Source organism: Rutilus rutilus, assembly GCF_951802725.1.
Source record: "Rutilus rutilus genome assembly, chromosome: 25".
NCBI lineage: Eukaryota > Metazoa > Chordata > Actinopteri > Cypriniformes > Leuciscidae > Rutilus > Rutilus rutilus.
Genome location: NC_140229.1, coordinates 16,896,679 through 16,918,164, shown reverse-complemented (window position 1 = coordinate 16,918,164; position 21,486 = coordinate 16,896,679). Strand labels below are relative to the sequence as shown.

General features: G+C 38.9%; 1 protein-coding gene across 1 annotated transcript in view; it reads right to left on the bottom strand.

Moving 5' to 3' along the window:
* fgf11b (fibroblast growth factor 11b) overlaps positions 1-21,486 on the bottom strand; it is a 46,530-nt gene that overhangs the window by 6,470 nt on the left and 18,574 nt on the right. Inside the window, exons 2-3 of the mRNA XM_084401436.1 lie at positions 18,071-18,181; positions 9,565-9,668 (exon numbers count right to left, since the gene is read on the bottom strand). Coding sequence (XP_084257562.1) covers positions 9,565-9,668; positions 18,071-18,181 — 215 coding nt within the window. The remainder of the gene's footprint in view (positions 1-9,564; positions 9,669-18,070; positions 18,182-21,486) is intronic.

Below are 21,486 nucleotides of genomic sequence, written 5' to 3'. Positions count from 1 at the left end.
CTATTATAAAAATATGAAATCGCATTTATAATCTCTGAAGAATTTCTTAACTTTTCAAATACGTGTACTTTAAGCTTATGACAAAGCAAACTATAAAAAATTAAATGATGATGGTGACAGATTTGTAATACAAATATGTAATTTACATTTTTTTTGTCCAAAATATATTTAAATAATATTATAAATTATTATGAATGTCAAACAAAAGGATTTTGCATCACACCATTGGATCATAATAAAACCAATAGCATCCTTGATATATGTGTTAAATGCCTAATATCTAAAATGACAAATATATTAAAGTCCTCGTGAACCGAAAGTTGCAAACGACTTTACATTGTGACGTATTTCCAAGTGAAACAGAATACTGAACAGAGGGCAGGGTTTTACTTTAGCACTCCTCCTCTCCATCTCTGCTCATAGCAGACTAACGGTTTGAGGGGAGTGGTTAGCGTTTTCAACCCAAGCCGTCAAACTGACGTCATCAGAAAACGAACGCCATTCCAGACCTAAAGTAACTTTTCGAATTAAAATTGGTAAGTCTATGGACTAATTTATGCTGACACATGGCAAAGTATTTGTGTATGAATGACAATTAAACGGGCTTAAATCAAGAAGGCTTTGTATGACTTACACCATATGACATCAAAATTGACCATGAACTTGTAAATAAATAAAAAAATTCACCTTATAATGTCCTTCAGACTCAGCAATATTGTGTGTGTGTGTGTGTAATGCACCAATATGAAGCATTTGATACCGATACCGATAATTATTTATGTTTGGAAGCCAATAACCGATATAATGGCTGATAAATCTAAATCCAATAATTTTTGAGAGCCTGGTTACAAAAACAAAAAAAGTTTCACCATTTAAAGCTGTCCCAAGCACACAATTATAATGTTCTCATGACAGACTTGCGCTGCACATGTTGCACTTATCTGTATTTTTCTATTTGAAGTGATTCCAATCATATTTCAAAGAATTCAAAGGCATGGTGAACGGCATCTGTGTCTCAGCTGAAGGAAATAATCTATTATTTATCGGATTTAATATATCGGCCAAATTTTCTTATCGGGCCGATAACATTAAAAATGAACATATATCGGCTGATACGTGCATATATTTGACTACAGATTGCTATGGTACTGACTTAGAAATGTACTGTAGGCCTATAATGTTGCTTGACATTTTTAAGCTTAAAAATTATGAATAATTACAATTTTAAAGTGTGAACTACCCATACTAGCAAACATGCAGACTCAGCAAAACATGCACCCACACACTCCGCCACACAGCCACCACGGGACCTGAGCTATGACGTCCCAATCCAAGACGTTCTGCAAGCTTCTTCTCACAGCTCTTGGTTCAGAGAGCATGAAATTGACAGACGGAGGATGTGGGATCCGACTGCTGTGCTGTTTCTATCTCTCATCGAAGTGGAGTTAATGACCTTGTTACTGCCACATGGCAAACTCAGAAACGCTTTACTCGAGGGCAGTTTACAGCGCCCGCTCAAGTGCTACAAAGAGCAATCTGCAATGTTCCACAAGGCCTGTTGCACCTTTAACGCCAAACACAACAATAACTAAAAGAGGATGAAAAATTTAACAGTGACGTAAAACTGCCAATGACAAGAAACACATACATGACAGCACTTTTTAAAATCACTTTAATGCCCGTAAGAGACAATCTTACAAGCTTTAAAAGTTTTGCAACAGAGCAGCCTTGAAATTTTCTTGGATTTTTGAGACCAACGTGACGTGACCTCTGTGTCCATTAGATTCTCGGCAGGAAGTTCTGGAAACGTAACACAATGCTGGAGACACGGTTGAATAATTGATATCAATTATGCTATTTCAAAGACACATGCATTATTCAGTGAAACTTTGTATTAGTCCCAAATCCATGACTACAGCTAAAGGCGTTACACTGAGACAGGAAGTAGACAGAGAAATATGCCCTTCATCTCAAGATCATGCGAAACACACAAAACAAGCGTCTCGGCCACAAAGGAACACTGGGAAACCAAAGTTACAACTCAAGCTATAAATGAGTGCTATACTTCCTGAGAGTGGAGAAGGCCTATGGCACTGGCAGAACGGAAAAAGAAAGAGAGGAACTGGATGAATTATATGCACGCTGTAAAAAAAAAAAAGTGTTGTATTTGCAAAATATTTGCTTTTAGTGTCTTATTTAGTCTGAAAATACAGGAACTCTTAAATGGCCTTCAATAGAGTGCTGCAGTGATGATGTAATTTTGTAGGCCAACCCGTAAGTTAGCATCACCCCGATTCCCTTGAGAAAAAGCCAATAGGATTTTTCCATCGGCTTTTGGAATATTGCATAAAATAAGCTCTCTAACCAACAAAAAGTGAATGATCCTTACACATTTTGTTCACTTTTATGAACAAAAGTAAAAAAGCTAATTGTAGGCTATAAACTACACCACTGTCGCAACGTTTTATTTTAAAACATTTTCCCTGAAAGTTGTAGTTATGATAGCTTGCTAGAGCATGATTATAAACACAACGAGGCTGTGAAAGCGGACTAGTGAGTAGATGAGTTTACCTGTTCAGCTGATGACGTTTAATGTCCACGACAATCTCTGTAGTCCCATTTAGCCACTTGTTAGCAACCGCCTTTTACAAGACGAGTAAACGCTTTAAAAAACAAAATCACAATTAAGGGGGGTATTACTCTGTATATTATGTTGTAGAATATAACACGAAAATATCTTGAGCTTGTGTTAACAACGGACCTAATTTCAAGCATTTAACCAAAAACCCATTGACTGGGATGGTGGAACCGGAAGTGCTCAAATGAAAGCCCATTTCCAGGTTTTGGTTAACAAAACTACATCATCCCTGCAGCACTCTATAGAGAAAGATTGTAGGCTGCGTCTCAATCAGCACCCTAATTCAGTAGACTGATCAGGGAGTCGGCCATTTTAAGGGCTGTCGCAAAATCCTTCCAGTTCACCGAAACGTTCATTCCCTAAAAGTCCCACAATGCACCGTGGAAACCAGGGAGCATCGATGTGCACTATGTTCTCTTAACGGAAGTTGTTCTTAAAAAATTAGTACAAAACTAATGTAAAAAATAATGAAATAAAGATATCAGTTCTGTTGTTATTCATAAATACCCTTAGGAATGTTGGGTTAGGGTGGGTGAGCCAGGGTCCTTATGTCTCTGTGTCTGACTATACCAGTGTCTGAGTTCATATACACGATTTACTGGTTCATGGCCTAGGAAGTGTGGGAGTTGATTGAGACGCACCCGTAGATAGGTGTAGTAACAGTATTCACCAGTAGGGGCTCACTGGATCATGCTAACCAAGCTAAACCCAGACACTTTAGTTTCCACACCGGATATGATGCTGTCTGACCGAAAGTGGCCCCTACAGTGCAGTAATCTCTGTCTGTATGTCATTTGGGGCCAGTCTCGTCCGTGATCATCTCTCAACATAAAGCTCCTTAATGGGGCTTACATTTCATGAGCGAGTGTGTGTTTTTTCTTCTTCTACCCAATATGTTTATGCATCAGTTAATCCTTGCGCTTGAATGCATGTGTGTACATATGTGTAATGTGTCTTCCCACAGCATTCACTGTAGTTAGTTTGTGTGTTCGGCAGATGTTCAGTGACATACAACATTACATAAGTCTATAAAGCATGCAGAGCTACATTAGGAAACATCAATGGATGGATGAAACGAATGCAGGCGAGGCCACAATCAATTTACGCTCTTGGCATTTATCTTTGTTTTGTGTGATGAATTGAGGGTCCCTGTCAATAAGAATTATGTTATGGAATGCAAGATGGCATCTCCTGTTTTAATGAACGATCTGGAACAGGGCTGTCGTTGGGGGGACAACCAGGAAGTATTACTAATGAGCATGTGGCAAAGAAAATGGATCTCTTTTTTTATTCATATGCAAAGTGTGGAGCACACGTACATTTACAATATCAAAGTACAGACAGCATCTAAAATATAAACACTTCAAATGTTTACAAATCTATTAAGGTTCAACGATTAATCGAATAGGTTGTTTATATTGTATTTGTGATAAATTAGGTTAATTAAATATGTTTAACACCACCACATTGACTTGTTAACCCATTTACCTACTTTGACTTAGTGTTTTCATTTTGTTGTGTGATGTCGAAAGATCTATCGGAACTGTTGTGACACCAATGACTCGTCTGTACTGAGTGAAACGCATTCGCTTTCCTGAATATTTAGAATAGAAATACTATTCTTTCTGCAGTATATAGTATGCAATTTGCATGCACATATTGCTAGGATGAACTAGATTTTCCAAAATGTGCAGTATAAAACACAGCATGAGATTGCAGTGCACTCGACTTGACCCTTTAATTTCCAGTGTGATGAATGAACTGTTAAACAAATCAGCTGTTAGTGACTCGTTATTTGACTGCCACTGAGTACAGGCTGAGTAAAAATACAAAATATCCATTTTAACACAGGACATCTTTTGAACTACAGTTGATTACCATGGATTGAAAGTGTTCATGCTCAGCATTTTGAAGTCTTTAAGTGGCCTCCTCAGTCCCCTGACCTTAAAGCCATTGAAACCCTTTGGGAAATTATAAACCTGATTTGTGATAAGTCAAGCAGGTCTTCCAATGAAGCTCAACTTTTAAGGATGATTTTAAATAAGTTTAGCATGGCTCATACGCAATGTTTAGTGAGTCCATACCCAGAAGAATGTCTGCTGTAACTGTAATAAAAATAAATAAAGGGAGAACCAACAAAATATTAATAAGGGATTACATTGTAGTCAATGTATGCTTTAATTCCACATTCACTCAGGAATTTCAGCTCCAACCAGTTGTCAGAGGACATGGAAAGCTTAGTGTGTCTAATATGTACATACATGAAATATAGTATATTAGTGTCTATCAACACATTCTAATATACCTACGAATACTGAGATCACCTTGTGCAAAGACAAAGGCCACAGAGTAATAAGATACTCAATTGAAGCTAGGGTTCATAAGGGGGCTTATGGGAAATGGAGGCAGCTTAAAATGCCGCAGAGGGTTTATGGGGATGAACAGCTACAATCTGCAGTTCATTACCTGCAAGGGGGAAGGAGAAGATTACTGAATCACTTACACTTCTGTCTCTCTCTCTCTTTCTCCGTCCCTCGTCGACTTGTGAGGGAACGCTGGGAATGAGGTGTGTTTGAAAGCAATTGCATGTGTTCTAGTTTGGATTCATATCGGTATGTCTCTGGCTTTTCATTTACCTTTACAAACCACATGTCTCTCTTTTGAGTCTGCGGTGTGATGGGTGTGATTGCATCTCAGTGACAGAAGCATTCGGAATCTCAATACCATCTGTAGAGGAGAGAGTCTATAGAAACCATTTGTCAAACCTGAGATGAAGGCACCACAACAGACACTATACACATCTTGTCTGCGGTCACACAAATCACACACCCACCCACACATGCACCTATTGTGCTCAGACAATGCCATTATACTGCAAGTTATCTGGTAGAAACTTAGTTTGAAGCAAGTAGTTTTAAATCGAAGCCCGTGTCGTCTGAATAATGGCTGATCGTGGCAACAGGCCCATAACTATTTCTGTCAGGAACCTTACAACTGTGTCAGCGCCTCCCACTCCTCATATCTTTCTCATGTTCTCTTTCTCACCCTCTCTCGCTCAGCCCAGGAGGGTTTTTCCAGAGCATACTGTCTATAAAATGGGTCAGGACGGGACAAGGCTCTATTTTTATCAGAAAATCATTTTCATAACTCCACAACAGGTATCTCACAGACCTTGATGCCCATATAACCGTAGACCAATAGCGAGGAGGTTCCCTCAGTAGTCCGTTCCCCATCGCTCTCCAGGGCTACACAGCTGCTGCCTGGATAGTTCAAGACGCAGAACAATGAAGGCTGCTGGAAAGCTTTCAGCTCAGTGTTGGAAGTTGATGAAATAGTAGAAATGCAAGCTCAGTCATATTTTACTCATCCTCATGTTATTCCAATATAGATTAATATATCATCATATGGGTTAGATTGTGCTTCTTTTTCTTTTTGGAGATTGACAGTTACCATCCGCATTAGTCTATAAGAGAAGCTCACATTCTGTAAAATATCCTCTTTTGTGTTCAGTGGAAGAAAGAAAATATAATATGTATAATGATGATGACAGAATATTGGCCCTGTTCTTGACCAATGAATTTCCACTCTTAAAAAGAAAGGTTATTTATTGGGATCTATGGTTCCAGAAAAAAACCTTTATCATCCATGGAAACTTTTCATTGCACAAGTTCTTTAACATGGAAAAAGACTGTTTAGATAATTTATTGAAATGTTCTTCACACTAAGAACTTTTGAAAGGTTCTTTGGGGAATGCAAAATGGTTCTTTATTCAACCTTTATTTCAATTTTTGTAGGATTCTAAAAAGAATTTTTATTTAGACTGTTATGGCTAATTAATTATTAATACTATTTTTTGAACCGTTTAATTTTTGCTCAGCACAAAGCCGGAATGTTTCTTTTTCATTAAACAGAACAAATTGAACAAATTAAAGTTAAATCTATTCTAATTACATTAGGGGAAGAAAATAACCATCATAGACAATTTTCATCAGTCTTCCAAAATGTTATTTTGCCAGTTAAGAGTATAATTAATTTAAAGTAAGGTTACATTATTCACCATAAAACATCTGTTCCTTACATATGGCGTCAAAAGACAAAACTGTAAAAGGAGAGTACTTTGATATAGCCATGAAAAATCGAACTCACAGCATTTTTATTTGATGGATGTGCCATATTCAAAAGTAAATGACAATGGAATGTTGTCATAAATGCACATTTGGTGAATTTTAACCTTTTAAATCATTCAGCTGAATTGCCTCTTCCAGATTTGACGGTGCATTTTAAACCTTAATGGTCATTACAGGCTTTGCACCAAATGCTGCATGAGTACATGAAGAATGTCTGCCCAAATGGATGTATGAAATCCATTATGTGGCAGAAGAGCACAATCCCTGAGGCAGCTCGTCTAATTTACGTGGGCTTATTACAATGAGATACTTATAGAGCTTGACAATATAGTGGCATATTATGAATGACCTTCTCTTTAGCTGCAGTGAGGAGGGGAGGGGAGGGGAGGGGAGAGGAGGGGAGGGGAATGGGAGCATGCGGAAGAGAAAAATGCTCCGGGGACTGAGGTGTTTCCCCATTGGCTGTGTCCTCCGAGTTTCTGAGCCTCTCTCACACATTTGTCAGTTCCGTTACACACGCTTTCTCCAAGTCGATGGTTATCAAACACACACTTGCACTCGCATTTAAACCCTCACATATGCTTAAAAAAAAAAAATCTTATGCACACACAGACGCAATGGTGATATCACAAAACCCAGTATGATTTCCTGCATCTAGATGCCAGTTAAGCAGCATGCATTGTAAACATTCCCAAATTAATCTGCTTACGTAACCCCTTTGACATTGATTAAAATACACAGAATTCAATGTAATGATCTCTGATTCGACTGCAAGCAAAAATAAGGTTTGTTTGACTGCCAAAGACTGAAATAGGGCAACTACAGGACAAATTCAGATGGTTACAGTAGCACGGAAAGGACAAATCTGTTAAGGATGAGTCCAAATGAAAGGAGTCGGTGAAAAGGACAGTGACAGGATAGACGGACCAGACCTAAGACATAAAAAAGGGGAGGAGGGACAGTCTTAGGATAGCAACACAGGGCAGAATGTCCCAAGGCTTGCAGCGCATCGGTAAGCTACACAGGCTCTGAATTAGAGTCAGTTGCCTTTGAACCAAATGCAGCTCTCCACTTCTGAGAAGAAAATCCCCTCATTTCTCAGTTCACAGAGAGGCAGGAGACAAAAGCTCTCTCATCCCCGCATTCTAATCGGCAGCTCTGGGATGCACACTCACACACTCATATACTCAGCTTAACAAACACACACTCAATGTCTCTCTCTCTCTGAGAGCCGTCTCATCACGCTCTCTGTTCTCTTTATCCTGCTCTGGCCGTGACAGTCTAAATATCTGCTCCACCTTGCCTGCTAATGCTGCTGCTTTCCATTCTACTCCACCTCAAGCACAATTTGGGTAATTGGACACACTGCATGGGCTAATCCTTTGTTATTGTTTTTATTTTTATGGGAAAGATTGACCTTTGAGAGCAGTGACAGCACATATCCAATCTGACTATAGTGTATCTAGTACATTTAAAACAGGATTTGAAATGTTTCCAGAACCACAAGAGATTTCAGATATCCTGTTGTTGCTTTTCAAGTGAGATTAATCTTTTTAAAGTGTATTGTGGCTAAATGCACTACCATTAAAAAAAAATTTGGGCAAAGTAATTTATTATTTATTATTTTTTTAATGCAAATTAACCATTTAATTCAGCAAAGATGCGTTAATAAACATTTAAAAAGTGACGGTAAAGACATTTATAACGTTACAAAAGATTTCCATTATAAATAAATGCTGTTCTTTTTATTTACCTTCTAATTTATGAATTTTAGATTTATCAAAGAACCCTGAAATATTTTATTTTATATTGATATCATTTAAAATGTATTTTATATTACATTTAATATAAAAATATTTATATTTTTATCATGTTTTCCACAAAAATACTTAGCAGCAGCTGTTTTTTCAACATTGATAATAATAAGAAATATTTCTTGAGCCCCAAATCAGCATATTATAATGATTTCTGAAGGATCATGTGACACTGAAGTAATGATGCTGAAAATTCAGCTTTGCCATCACAACAATTAATTATAAAATATATAAAATATTAATATATATTATTAATATATTCCACAATATTTTTGTTTTTACTGTTGGTGTGCATTAGACTTCTTTAAAAAAAATTTTTTTTTTTAAATACAGACCTTAGGCTTTTGAACGGTAGTCTATCTATACAGAACTGCATATTGAACCATTTTATTTGGTGTTGTGATATTAGAGCTCCTAAATCCCCCAAAAATAAACCATAAAATAATAATTGGATCAGTCATGAAGATTCTGGTGCCCTGGGGTGCCCAATTCGGCCACTGGAAGGCTGCCTCAAACCTAATCCAACACACCAACCTGACCCTTCTAGTCTTCCTGAAGACCTTGATTACCTTAGGTGTGTTTCATTAGTATTAGATGTATACTCTGTAGGATGGTGGTCCCGGAGGAACAGAAGTTCAGCACCACGGATAGCAACCTGGGAATTCAGCACCATGGAGAGAGTCCAAAATCTTCAACGCAAGGCCCAGAATTTATACTTTCACGCCATAAACTAAGCCTGACGTTTTCAGCACCAAGAAAAGTGTCCACATCATCCTAATTACGCCATCTTTCACATCAGTTTATTTGGCCAAACTCTTTTATATGAGGAGAGTAATTAAAATGTCTGCATAATTATTTACCTCTCTAAAAGCTGCATGTCGTCAATTATCTGTGAATCATTATTGTGGAGACACATGGAGGGCACCTGCATAATTATTCTAATTATGATAATCATCAATCCTTAAAAGAGCATTCAGTCACTTACAGAGGTGTAGAGATATCCCTCGCTGTTCATGCCCAGGTAGAAACCAGTCTTCGCTCCCTGAATCGCCACTATCCGCAGACCCACAGGAATCAAGTTGAACTGTGCTGTGGGACGAAATAAAGAAGAATTCATACTCCGAAAAATAGATACAATACTTGATGAAGAATAGCAAACAGTGTCAGAGAGAATGGAATACTCAGGTTGAAAACTGTATGGTTGTCAATCAAACTGTCTTTTCCTGTCTAAGTGGGCTGTTCTTGGGAAGAATAAGCTGCAATGACAACCAGACCTTTTCCTTGAGTCAAATGTCTGGCTTTACAAGACTAGAGACAACGTAACATAGGATGAAACAGGATAGCAGAGATGAAGACGAGAAAGACACAGAAGAGAGGATGTAAAACTGTCAGGGATGGCAAAGATAATGGCATGAGGAGGGGGAAGGTATCCAGTAGGGACTATCTGTCCTACGTCTGTTGTCCTTGATAGAAAGATGGATTGTATTTGATATGGATGATTCAAGGAACATCACTGCTTCTGAGAGATAGCAGAAGATAAAAAACATGCTAAATACATGGCAATGAGAGGGAGGGAAAGACAGAGAGATATTCCCTCACAGACTAAGGTCAATATTTCTGCAATTAGTCTTCAGTGAGATTTTCCTGCCAGAGTTTGACAGATGTATGACAGTATGTAATTGCTGTCGGACATTATTGTAACGATTTAGCACCATCAAATTCACCTCATAGGGCGTGAAGTGTTTAGGATTCATGTCAGACCACCCTGTCACAACGTTCATGGGACGCTGCAGTAGTAAGGTTATTTAATATGTGCGACAGTCATTTCAATAGACAAGCGTGGCATGTAAGCTAGTCCTTGACAACCCAGACAGGAATGTGCTACACTAGCGCACCCTGACAACTGCCATCCCAATAAAATACTTCTCAATCCGTTACACACATACACACACACACACAAAACTCACATAGAGCTACATAAGGCACAAGAGCTCATGACACATCGCATTCTCTCTCCTTACTGTCTATTTCCCTTCTAGAACAGCATGTTATGGTGACTCAACATAAAAAAAAGATTGTGCCATTGAGACCTCAGGTTGAACCTGTACAGAAGAATTAAAGGGATAGTTTACCAAAAACCAGAAAATTCTGTCATTTATTACTCACCCTCATGCCGTTCCAAACCCGTAAGACTTTCGTTCTTCTTCGGAACACAAAGGAAGTTCTTTTTGATGAAATCTGAGAGCTTTCTTTCCCTCCGTTGACAGCTACGCAACTACCACTTTGACGCTCCAAAAAGTTCATAAAGAGATCGTAAAAATAATCCATATAAATTGAGCAGTTTAGTCCAATTTTTTTTGAAGAGACATGATCACTTTATATGATAAACAGACTTAATTTAGGCTTTTATTCACATTTAAACTAACATCTGCATCCGCCATCCATTCCTCCAACCGCCAGAGGGAGCCATCGCCTGAGTACTGACTACTGCCTGTTCTTCTTGCATCACTTCCTTTTCTTATCTGTTATAAGCCATGATGTTTGTTCATCATGTTGTGAAGTATTGCCAGGTTACCCTGGCGTTACTGAGCATTTCTGTTTTTGTCACTTGTATGTTTCTCTGCCTGTTCTTGACTACGGTTTTTGGATTACGGACTTTGATCCGTTTGCTGTTTGGACTAATGCTACTGTTAATCGAACCTGTGCATGCTCACTGACCATGCTTCCGGTCTTGAACCTTATATTGTTTGTGTCACAGTGTTTAATAACTGACTCAACCGAGTCAGACATCGTAACACATTGATCAGTGGACATAAACAGAAGCTCAACCGAACCTTATTGACGCACAAGAACAAACCTTTTTGGTTCTTGCTGAAGCTCAAACATGATGTGTAGGACACGAGAATAAACCTCATTAGTACTTGCGAAAGCTCAAACGTGCAGCGTAACACGAGAATGAACCTCATTGGTTCTTGCTGAAGCTCAAACATGCAGCGTAACACGAGAATGAACCTCATTGGTTCTTGCTGAAGCTCAAACGTGCTGCGTAACACGAGAATGAACCTCATTGGTTCTTGCTGAAGCTCAAACGTGCTGCGTAACACGAGAATGAACCTCATTGGATCTTGCTGAAGCTCAAACGTGCTGCGTAACACGAGAATGAACCTCATTGGTTCTTGCTGAAGCTCAAACGTGCTGCGTAACACGAGAATGAACCTCATTGGATCTTGCTGAAGCTCAAACGTGCTGCGTAACACGAGAATGAACCTCATTGGTTCTTGCTGAAGCTCAAACGTGCTGCGTAACACGAGAATGAACCTCATTGGATCTTGCTGAAGCTCAAACGTGCTGCGTAACACGAGAATGAAACTCATTAGTTCTTGCTGAAGCTCAAACTTGCTGCGTAACACGACAATGAACCTCATTGGTCCTTGCTGAAGCTCAAACGTGCTGCGTAACACGAGAATGAAACTCATTTCTTGCTGAAGCTCAAACGTGCTGCGTAACACGAGAATGAACCTCAGGTTCTCGCACATCAAGCGAACATGCTTGAGTTTCCGTTTACCATAACTGATGTATGAGTTGATGAATGTTTATATGTCAATAAAAGCCTAAATTCAATCTGTTCATCATATAAAGTGACAGTGTCTCCTCAGAAAATTTAGACTAAACCTCTCAATTCATATGGATGAGGTTTCGATCTCTTTATGAACTTTTTTCAGCATCAAAGTGGTAGTTGCGTAGCTGTCTATGGAGAGTACAGAGAGCTCTCAGATTTCATCAAAAGGATTCATTTGTGTTTTGAAGATGAACAAAAGACTTAAGGGTATGGAACGACATGAGGGTGAGTACTTAATTACAGAATTTTTGGGTGAACTATCCCTTTAACTTCCAGAAATGGAATACTAAGATCTCAGGTTAATAAATATTCTTCAGTGGTTCTATGCAAAAAACTTAATGTGTGTCCGCGTCCATACTGAATTAATTGCTGAATTAATCACCTTCAGTTTGCTGTTTGGACTGCTGCTACTGTTAATCGAACCTGTGCATGCTCACTGACCACACTTCCTGTCTTGAATCTTTTATTGTTTGTGTCACGTGTTTAATAAACACAGCATATGGATTCAGCTACTCAACAGAGTCAGACATTGTAACATAAACATTGATCAGTGGACATAAACAGATGCTCAACCGAACCTTCTTGATGCGCAAGAACAAACCTCTTTGGTTCTTGCTGAAGATCAAACATGATGTGTAAGACACGAGAATGAACCTCAATGGTAGTTGTGGAAGCTCAAACTTGCTGCGTAACTCTCGGGAATGAGCCTTATTGTTCTTGCGGAAGCTCAAACGTGCAGCGTAACACGAGAATGAACCTCATTGGTTCTTGCTGAAGCTCAAACGTGCTGCGTAACACGAGAATGAAACACTTTGGTTCTTGCAGAAGCTCAAACATGCAGCGTAACTCGAGACTGAACCTCATTGGTTCTTGCTGAAGCTCAAACGTGCTGCGTAACACGAGAATGAACCTCTGATGTATGAGTTGATGAATGTTTATACGTCAATAAAAGCCTAAATTCAAACTGTTCATCATATAAAGCGACCGTGTCTCTTCAGAAAATTTGGACTAAACCACTCAATTCATATGGATGAGTTTTCGATCTCTTTAACTTTTTTGCAGCATCATCAAAGTGGTAGTTGCGTAGCTGTCTATGGAGAGTACAGAGAGCTCTCAGATTTCATCAAAAGTATTCATTTGTGTTTTGAAGATGGACAAAAGACTTAAGGGTATGGAACGACATGAGGGTGAGTACTTAATTACAGAATTTTTGGGTGAACTATCCCTTTAACTTCCAGAAATGGAATACTAAGATCTCAGGTTAATAAATATTCTTCAGTGGTTCTATGCAAAAAACTTAAGGTGTGTCCGCGTCCATACTGAATTCATTTCTGGAGTTGCTGAACTACAGGGCAAATCACCTGACTTCCTCTGTCTGCACTCCCACTGGTAGCCATTGCATTGCATAACTGCTCATTTACATAAAATAAAACTCAGCTCAACTTGCATTGCCAATATTTGCTTGTGAGCCTCAAAAAGGCAACACTAATTAAAAATGAATGACTTCTGAGCAACCATTTAACCATTAATTTAAACCAAAATTAAAATTCTATTTTACTTTATTCTAAATTAATGACAAATAAAACATTAAAAACTAAATCAAATTTTTAAAATGCTACAAGTAAATGTGGGCATCCCAACGTGTACAGTATGAAAAATAGGTATTCATTCTGAAATTTTCGAAGGTACTATACGGTTATCCGGACCACACGTGACCACAACCGCTCTTGGTTGGTCGTAACCCCAGTGACGGGTAGGTTTAGGGGCGGGGTTGGGGTAGGTCATCACATGTGGTCCGGATAACCGTGTAGTACCTTTTCTAAAGATTATACACGCTTGGGAAAAATAGGTTCTAGAACAGGGGTGTCCAAATGGGCCACTGTCCTGCATAGCTCCAACTTGCCTCAACACACCAACCTGGAAGTTTCTAGTATGCCTAGTAAGACCTTGATTAGCTGGTTCAGGTGTGTTTAATCGGGGTTAGAGCTCAACTCTGCAGGACAGTGGCCCTCCAGGAGGAGGATTGGACACCCCTGTTCTAGAACCTTAGAGGGTTCTGTCAGGCCCTTCATATATAGAACCTTTCCCATCATGGGATCATTTTAAGACTATGAATTAAACAGCTCGTAAACATACTGTATCGCTAGAAAATATGGAAATAACCTGTTAAAAATTGAAGTGTAGTGTAATCATTTATGGAAATAACCTGTTAAAAGTTTAAGTATTGTGTAATCATTTAAGGCATTTCTTTATATGATTATATTAGCTGATAATCAATATGAGAAATATATATTGTACATCCCTAGACAGAACATATACACTGTTATGTTTAAGGTGTGTGATATTGACAACAATTATAAATTGTTTTATTTTTATTTAGTTAATAATCATAATTTTAATCATAATTGTGTTTTTGTGAAGTTGCATCTGATGGTATTTAGATGTATTTACACAGACTATTTAATGCAGAGGTGGCATAAGCCTATTTACACTGAAATTACAAGTGCATTAATAGTACTGATATTTTTTTAATATTGAATATTACATATTGAAATATGGAATTATAAAAAAAAAAAGAAGCTTTTTCCCTGGCATTGATGGAAATGTCCATAATTTGTGAGAAAATGCTTACATACCATTGATGGAATTTTCTGGCTTTCCGTGTTTTCACTGTTAAATGGTAGGGGGTGCTATTACACATCTTCTGATAGAGTACTGAATCTCCTGATCAAAAGATTTGCGAAGAAGATGCAGAAACGAGCGATATATGTAATCATATGCATATGTAAAATAACGCAATCACCAGCATTCAACAGCAAATAAATTAAAACTGCCTAATGTTACCGAATAAAATGTCGACCCAGGATGAGCTATAGGAATGTGCAAGCATTAGGGGTATTGATGGACTCGATCTGCTCCATACATTTTTTTATCATTGTTCTGAATCCAATCTGGATGTAGTCTTTGACAAAAACGTGATTTTCTCAGCTTTTTGTTCAAAATGTTGCTTTTTTTATGAAACCTACCCACATTCAAGTGTTGGGGAAAAAAGAATGCATGAAGCTAGAATAAAATGCTTTTGTTGTTGTTGTTTAAAAGCAGAGCGTTTCTTTTGATATATTGCATGTTCAGATATTCATACAACAAAACAGTGGCGTAACGAGCCAACACCGGGCCCTTAAGCAGGATTATCAAGGCAGGCCCCCCTACTACAACACGTGATGACGCTACGCGCACAAAAAAAAAAAAAAAAAAAACTGCTGGTGACGGCGCACCATAATAACACATTGTTACTGTTACTGCTATATACACATAGGCCTAGGTCCAAATACATAAAAAAAGATGCTCGCTTACATTATAGCTGCATTTTTCAGGCTTTCCTCTGTGCGAAGTTGTCGATCATATTCTTAACATATCATATCCTACCAACGGTCGCTTCAGATGCTTTACCCTTCTTATACTGTCTATGTGCTTTACTCGCTTCACTCTCTTGCTCCACCTCAATCTCGATCTCCCCCTGTGTCATCTTTTTAAAGAAGCTTCCTATTTTCCTATTGCTATTTTTGTTAATTTATTAATTAATTTATCAAATTCCTCTTTTCGTTTGCGCTTTTGAAAGCCACTTTTGTGTTTAAAATTTGACGACTCCATATCTGTCTCAAGTTCAACGTTTTTTACTGTTTTGCACGCAATCACCCGGGGATTCCCCAGTCCCAATTCGAAACAAATTACACCAAATTCTTCATTGTTCGTTTCAAACATTTATTTAATGATCAGTCAAATATGTTGTTGTCATTATTTATTCAAATCAATTCGCAAAAATTTAAAATGCGATCAGACTAAGTAGTAAAATGCGATAGGGGGACCCGGCTGTCAATCAATATCTTCCAGAAACGCGGGCGGGCCCCTGATTGGTCCAGGCCCGTAAGCAACCGCTTACCCTGCTTACCGATAGTTACGCCTGTGCAACAAAATATTCTGGGGGCCATGACATTTTTGTGAAAATGATCAACAACAAAAAAAAAAACCCCGCTGGCAGTGGCTGGCAATTACCTGTCTTAATGACTGAGTCATTGAATAATTTATTCAAACGATTAGTTCAAAACAGCTTATTCATTCAGAAAGGAAGTAAGTGACTTGCTGCATCCAAATTCGAATACTTCAGTAAGGAAAAAGAGTAGCATTCTTAATACATAATATTTGAAAACCAGTAGGCGAAAAAAATGGATGACCTACTTGAGATTCTGAATTTGATGTAAACTACTTTACTATCCTGTGAGGCCATGGGAGAGGATTTATAGCGGTGTCCTAATTCAGAGGCTGCATCCTTCAAAGGCCGAATGCATCACAGCGGTGCGAAGAAGGCTCCTTCGAACGTGACCAACAAATGCGTCCTTTTCCTGTGCCGCGAAGGATAGAACGAGTGGATCCTTCGCACCCAAGCCTATCCCAAGATTCATAGTGGCCAATGACTGGATTTTTCTTTTAGAGAAAATGCCAGATTACACTTTTAAATGTAAGTATTGCTGGGATTCAACTTGAATATTCAAAACACACTTTAAATCTGTTCAAATATTGACATATCTTACCAATTATGTGATTTTATAGATAGTTTATACTCTTTATTATGTACATAAATGGACTATAAATGGAAAATATTTAGACAGGTTGTGAATTGGGACATTCAGTTCTGAATTGGGACATAGCTTATGAATGGCAGTGAAGCGACGCAACTGACACTGGTAGGTCACGTGACAGTAACAACATGGCGATGTAGTACGTGCAAATTTCGGGCGGGGCGCTTGTCGGAAGTTTAAAATCATTGGTTCCCGTAAGCCAATCACATAACGTTTGGTTATGGCGTGTGTTATGCGCATGCTCAGCCGCATCTAACTTCCACTGTAAACACATGTAGTATGATGCGAAAACAAAACCATCAAGCAAAATACCGGAGTGAACATGGCTGTGAACAACTTTTGCAGATTATGTGAAGTAAATCTACGCATCCACGGTACAATCAGTGTCTACGTCACGGCTCTCAGCCCGCCCTCTGTTCGTTGATTGGCCGGCTGTTTTCAGGCCGGAGAAAACGGAAAGCTATTACGCTGTCTCAGACTGAATACAGAAGCGAAATGAAATTGAGCGGAAGTAGGAAGTCTGACGTAGTCAGGCTAAGAAGCAGGGCAGTGGAACGGAAAAAAATGGCGAAGTATAGAAATGTGTTTTCCAAAAGTTTAACTTATTTTAACTTAAGCGCTGTGTCGATCATGACACGCTTCAAATGATGCAAGCACAACGGTCAAACATGTCCGTCTAATGCATAGAAAAACAATGGAAAAGTAGCACAGTGGAATTTTGCAATGTGAGTGACATACTAACTAATTAATGTCAGCTCAGACATCGTTAAAACAACAATTACCATATTATCATAAAAACTGAATCAATTCCAGACATCTGATTAAAATACACAACAAGGCCAAGAATATCTGAAAATCCTCTTCTAATTATGGGGTTTGGCCTTAATTCCAGACAAGACTAATATTCATACCACGGCATGTGATCTTCAATTCAGCTGAGTGTGAATCCCCAGAGTTGTACCAGTGACCATGGGTTATACACCTTAGGCCTAACATAAGGGACATATGCCAACACAGGCTTTCAAATTAATTACAACAGACAGAACATGTACGTGAGGAGACTGTAAGACAGAGGAAATGAATGACATGAACAACAAAAGTTCATTTTATGTCCGTCTAGAAGTCACAGGAACGGACACACACAGACACAACTCAGTAGTTTCCACAACTGACCAACCAAAGTCACACTGCGCTTGTCAGGTGTGAATTACAAGTGTGAAAGAACACGCGCTTACAGAAGCAGCTGTTCTCGTCCCTTGTGCCGTCCATGGTGCCATCCGGCAGCATCTGCAGGTAGTAGCCGTGCTGGCTGTACAGACGGGTGACGATGCCTTTTAGCTGTGGCTCTGCAGAGAAAAAAACACAATCACAGACACACAATATTAGTCCGGGGAGAAAACATCACAGTTTGCGGATTGTGACTTCATTAACGCTTCATTAAAGCTTACACAGAGTATATTCATTAACAGTGCCTCAAGATTTAGTTATACTGCAATGCTGTGCACATATTTAGTATGACACTCTCTCAGAAAAAAAAGGTACAAAAACCGTCACTGGGGCGGTACTGTCACGTTGTGTTTCAGGCAGGAAGACGAAGACAGATCCAGTTAAGTACACTCAAAGTTTAATCTTAATACCTCAGGCAGGCAGAGAGACGGCGATAGCAAACACAACTTAGCGTAACGGGGATCGGACAGGGAATGAAGGCAAGGGCACAACTTAAGTAAGGGTACAAATTAAAAACATTTCACAAAATAAGGTGAAATGGGTTTATAATTATACAATATAATATAAAATACAAAAATTATTGCAAAACTTTCTGGTAGTTAAACTTTTTGGAACATGTAGTTCATCAAATTAACTGTTAACCCCTGTGGATACTCTGCTAAGACTCCTTGAGGGGAACATGGTTTTCAAAGTTGAAGAGTTGTGTCAAGCAACCTGTGAATTTCTGCCAAAATCCTTAAGAATTTGATTTGATGCTTATGCTCCCTTTTTAAAAGGTTACATGTCTATTTATTTTGCTATGCTAATCATTAAGCACTGATGATACAGTTAGGGTTTTTGCATGTGGCATTGTTTCTCCCACTGCTGTCCACGATACCAGCAGACCTGCAACCCATTTTTGGGCCACAACCCAACAGTTAAGAACCACTGGCCTAATTTAGCAGCAATATCTAGAGCACAGCTGTTTCTTATGCACATGAAGATGCCTCCAAATGACCTGTAGGGTCAGATCAGAATAGGCCACCCTTCGCAGGCCTCACAAATAGTGCAGATAATGCATTAGTCATGAACATTTAGTATGCATAACTCACTTGACATTTTCTCATGTATAACTGCTTGAAGACAATGTTTGCTCCCTCATTCCCTGTGGCCATTTTACCATGAACGCTTCACAGTCCATCCTATAGCATTGTATTCACGTTAGCACCATCTTTATTTTTAGACAAGCTTTGGTCACTTCAGGACTTTTGGAAATAAAATGCGTATGCAACTCTATTAAAGATTCATACGCATTGCACGTTTATTTATGAGACTTGAGGAGAAGAACAGAAGCTGAATGTTTTATTAGTACAGTCCCTCCGGCCAGGTTTGTTCATTTTAGAAACAAGCAAAAGGAAAGCTAAATGGAAAATTGCTAGTAAACAGACTACCAATAGTTTCAAAAAAAGGTGTAGTTGTAGTAAATGTAGTGACCACGTTAAGCACAGTTTCTTAGGACCAGCTGATTCATTCCCCACAGTGAAATTCAAATGAAAGAAATCTCTCAAGGAAGAAAAGCGATTATCTGGAGGGATAGGCTGGCTAGTTTCTACTGCGAAGGACATTAAAGGTTTGTATTGTATAAATGTCAAGCCGGTGGGTTAAAAAGACAATAAGTCTCAAATTCATCATGCTTCATCATGTCAAACTTGAAATGAACTGAAAACTGCTTTGTTGTAATTAATGGTTAATCGGGCGATCCAATCACAAGTTAATGAAGATCTTTTTCCGCTACACGTCCTGAACAGTGAGTGTGTGTGTTCTTGAGTGTGCCCTTCCACTTTTCTTTGCTGTCACGACACCTTTAGCAATGCAGAGAACTGAGGTGGAATCTGCTGAACTTTTCCCAAGACCCGGTAAAAGCCCGTATTGATTTCACCCACGCAAATCCTGATAAAAATTCCACTGACACAAAGAGGTTGCAAAGCTCAGGTTTGTGTGTGTCTGATTGTGTGTATGTGTTAGTTTCGCTGCTACAGTTTTATCTCTAGCCTGAGGTCAGCAAGACGTGAGTGTTGGTAGGAATAGGACATTTTTCTGCTTTCAAGTAACACATGAGAAGCTCCTGCTTCCGAGGCGAGCAGTCGGGTGTATTGGGTGTTTCTTCAACTAGAAGCACTTTGGACCCTGTGGACTACAACATAAACTCTCTTAAAACACACTTTTAACCTTTTCACTGTTTTAACTGTCAAGTAAAATGTCCAATACTCTAAATACATGAGAAATTCTGTCATGCATGTTATAAACATTTCCACCAGAGTGTCATTGAGACAACATTTTGTGGTAGAAATGGCCTTTTAAACATTTCATATTTTTTGCATGACTTGATTGTAATGGCACACAATATAAATACTCTGCTAAGTGATATTTACCTCGATTTTACTTCATCATGTGTCATATTGCATCTCAAGGTGCTCTTCACTGACACTGTCCGAGAGTACACAGCTCCGTATGTTTTCGAATTGCTCTCGTGGCACTTTGATGTCATACACCGATCGCTCTGCGTAGCGCCGCTTCAAGTCGAATACACCTTTTCTGTTGTACCAGTGGATAAGCATAAGGGAATACACCTGCATCACTTTTACACAATCTAAGTTATTTATGCATGTTACCTAGCAGATAATTCCTTTGTATAAAGCAAGTCGTTAACTTTACATTATCAGACAATAAGCTCAGTCACAACAAATATTCCTGAAATACACTGCAATGAAATTACTTTGCAATTTGCAAAACCATTTGCTACAAAATACTGCAGAGCTGCTTTCCACCCTCTTTCAGCATCACAATTCTGAGTTAGCTTGGTCATTTACATGGACAAAATGACTACAATATTTCCAACTCATTTCTTTTACCCTTTCCCCCTCCTTCACTTTCTAATAATTACCTATGTGGTGTAATAATATGATGCATTATGCAACCAAAAAAAGAGGAAGCATGTGATTATTTGCCAGGCGAGGTGGGGGAAGGGATGCATTTGACATAATTTCATTAGAGAAAATGGCTCGATGTATTGGACAGGCATAAAGTGTAAACTTACAGCCTCATTTGACAGCTGAAGCATGACAGGGCTAATCAGAATCTCAGCTGCCCTCCACTGGAACGGTGACACTGATGATTCACTTTAGAGTATCAGCATAAACCGATGGGTTGCGAACAGCATCCCACGCTACTGTTAAACAGCAGGAAACTGCGGCTATCATGGCTCTTCATCATCACATCCAAAAATTTCAGCAGCCATATCACCTTGTAGCCCAAGACTGGTTGCCCACTGAAGCTAAGCAGGGTTTAGCCTGGTTAGTACCTGGATGGGAGACTCCTGGGAAAACCAGGTTGCTGCTGGAAGAGGTGTTAGTGAGGTCAGTAGGGGATGCTCACCCTGTGGTCT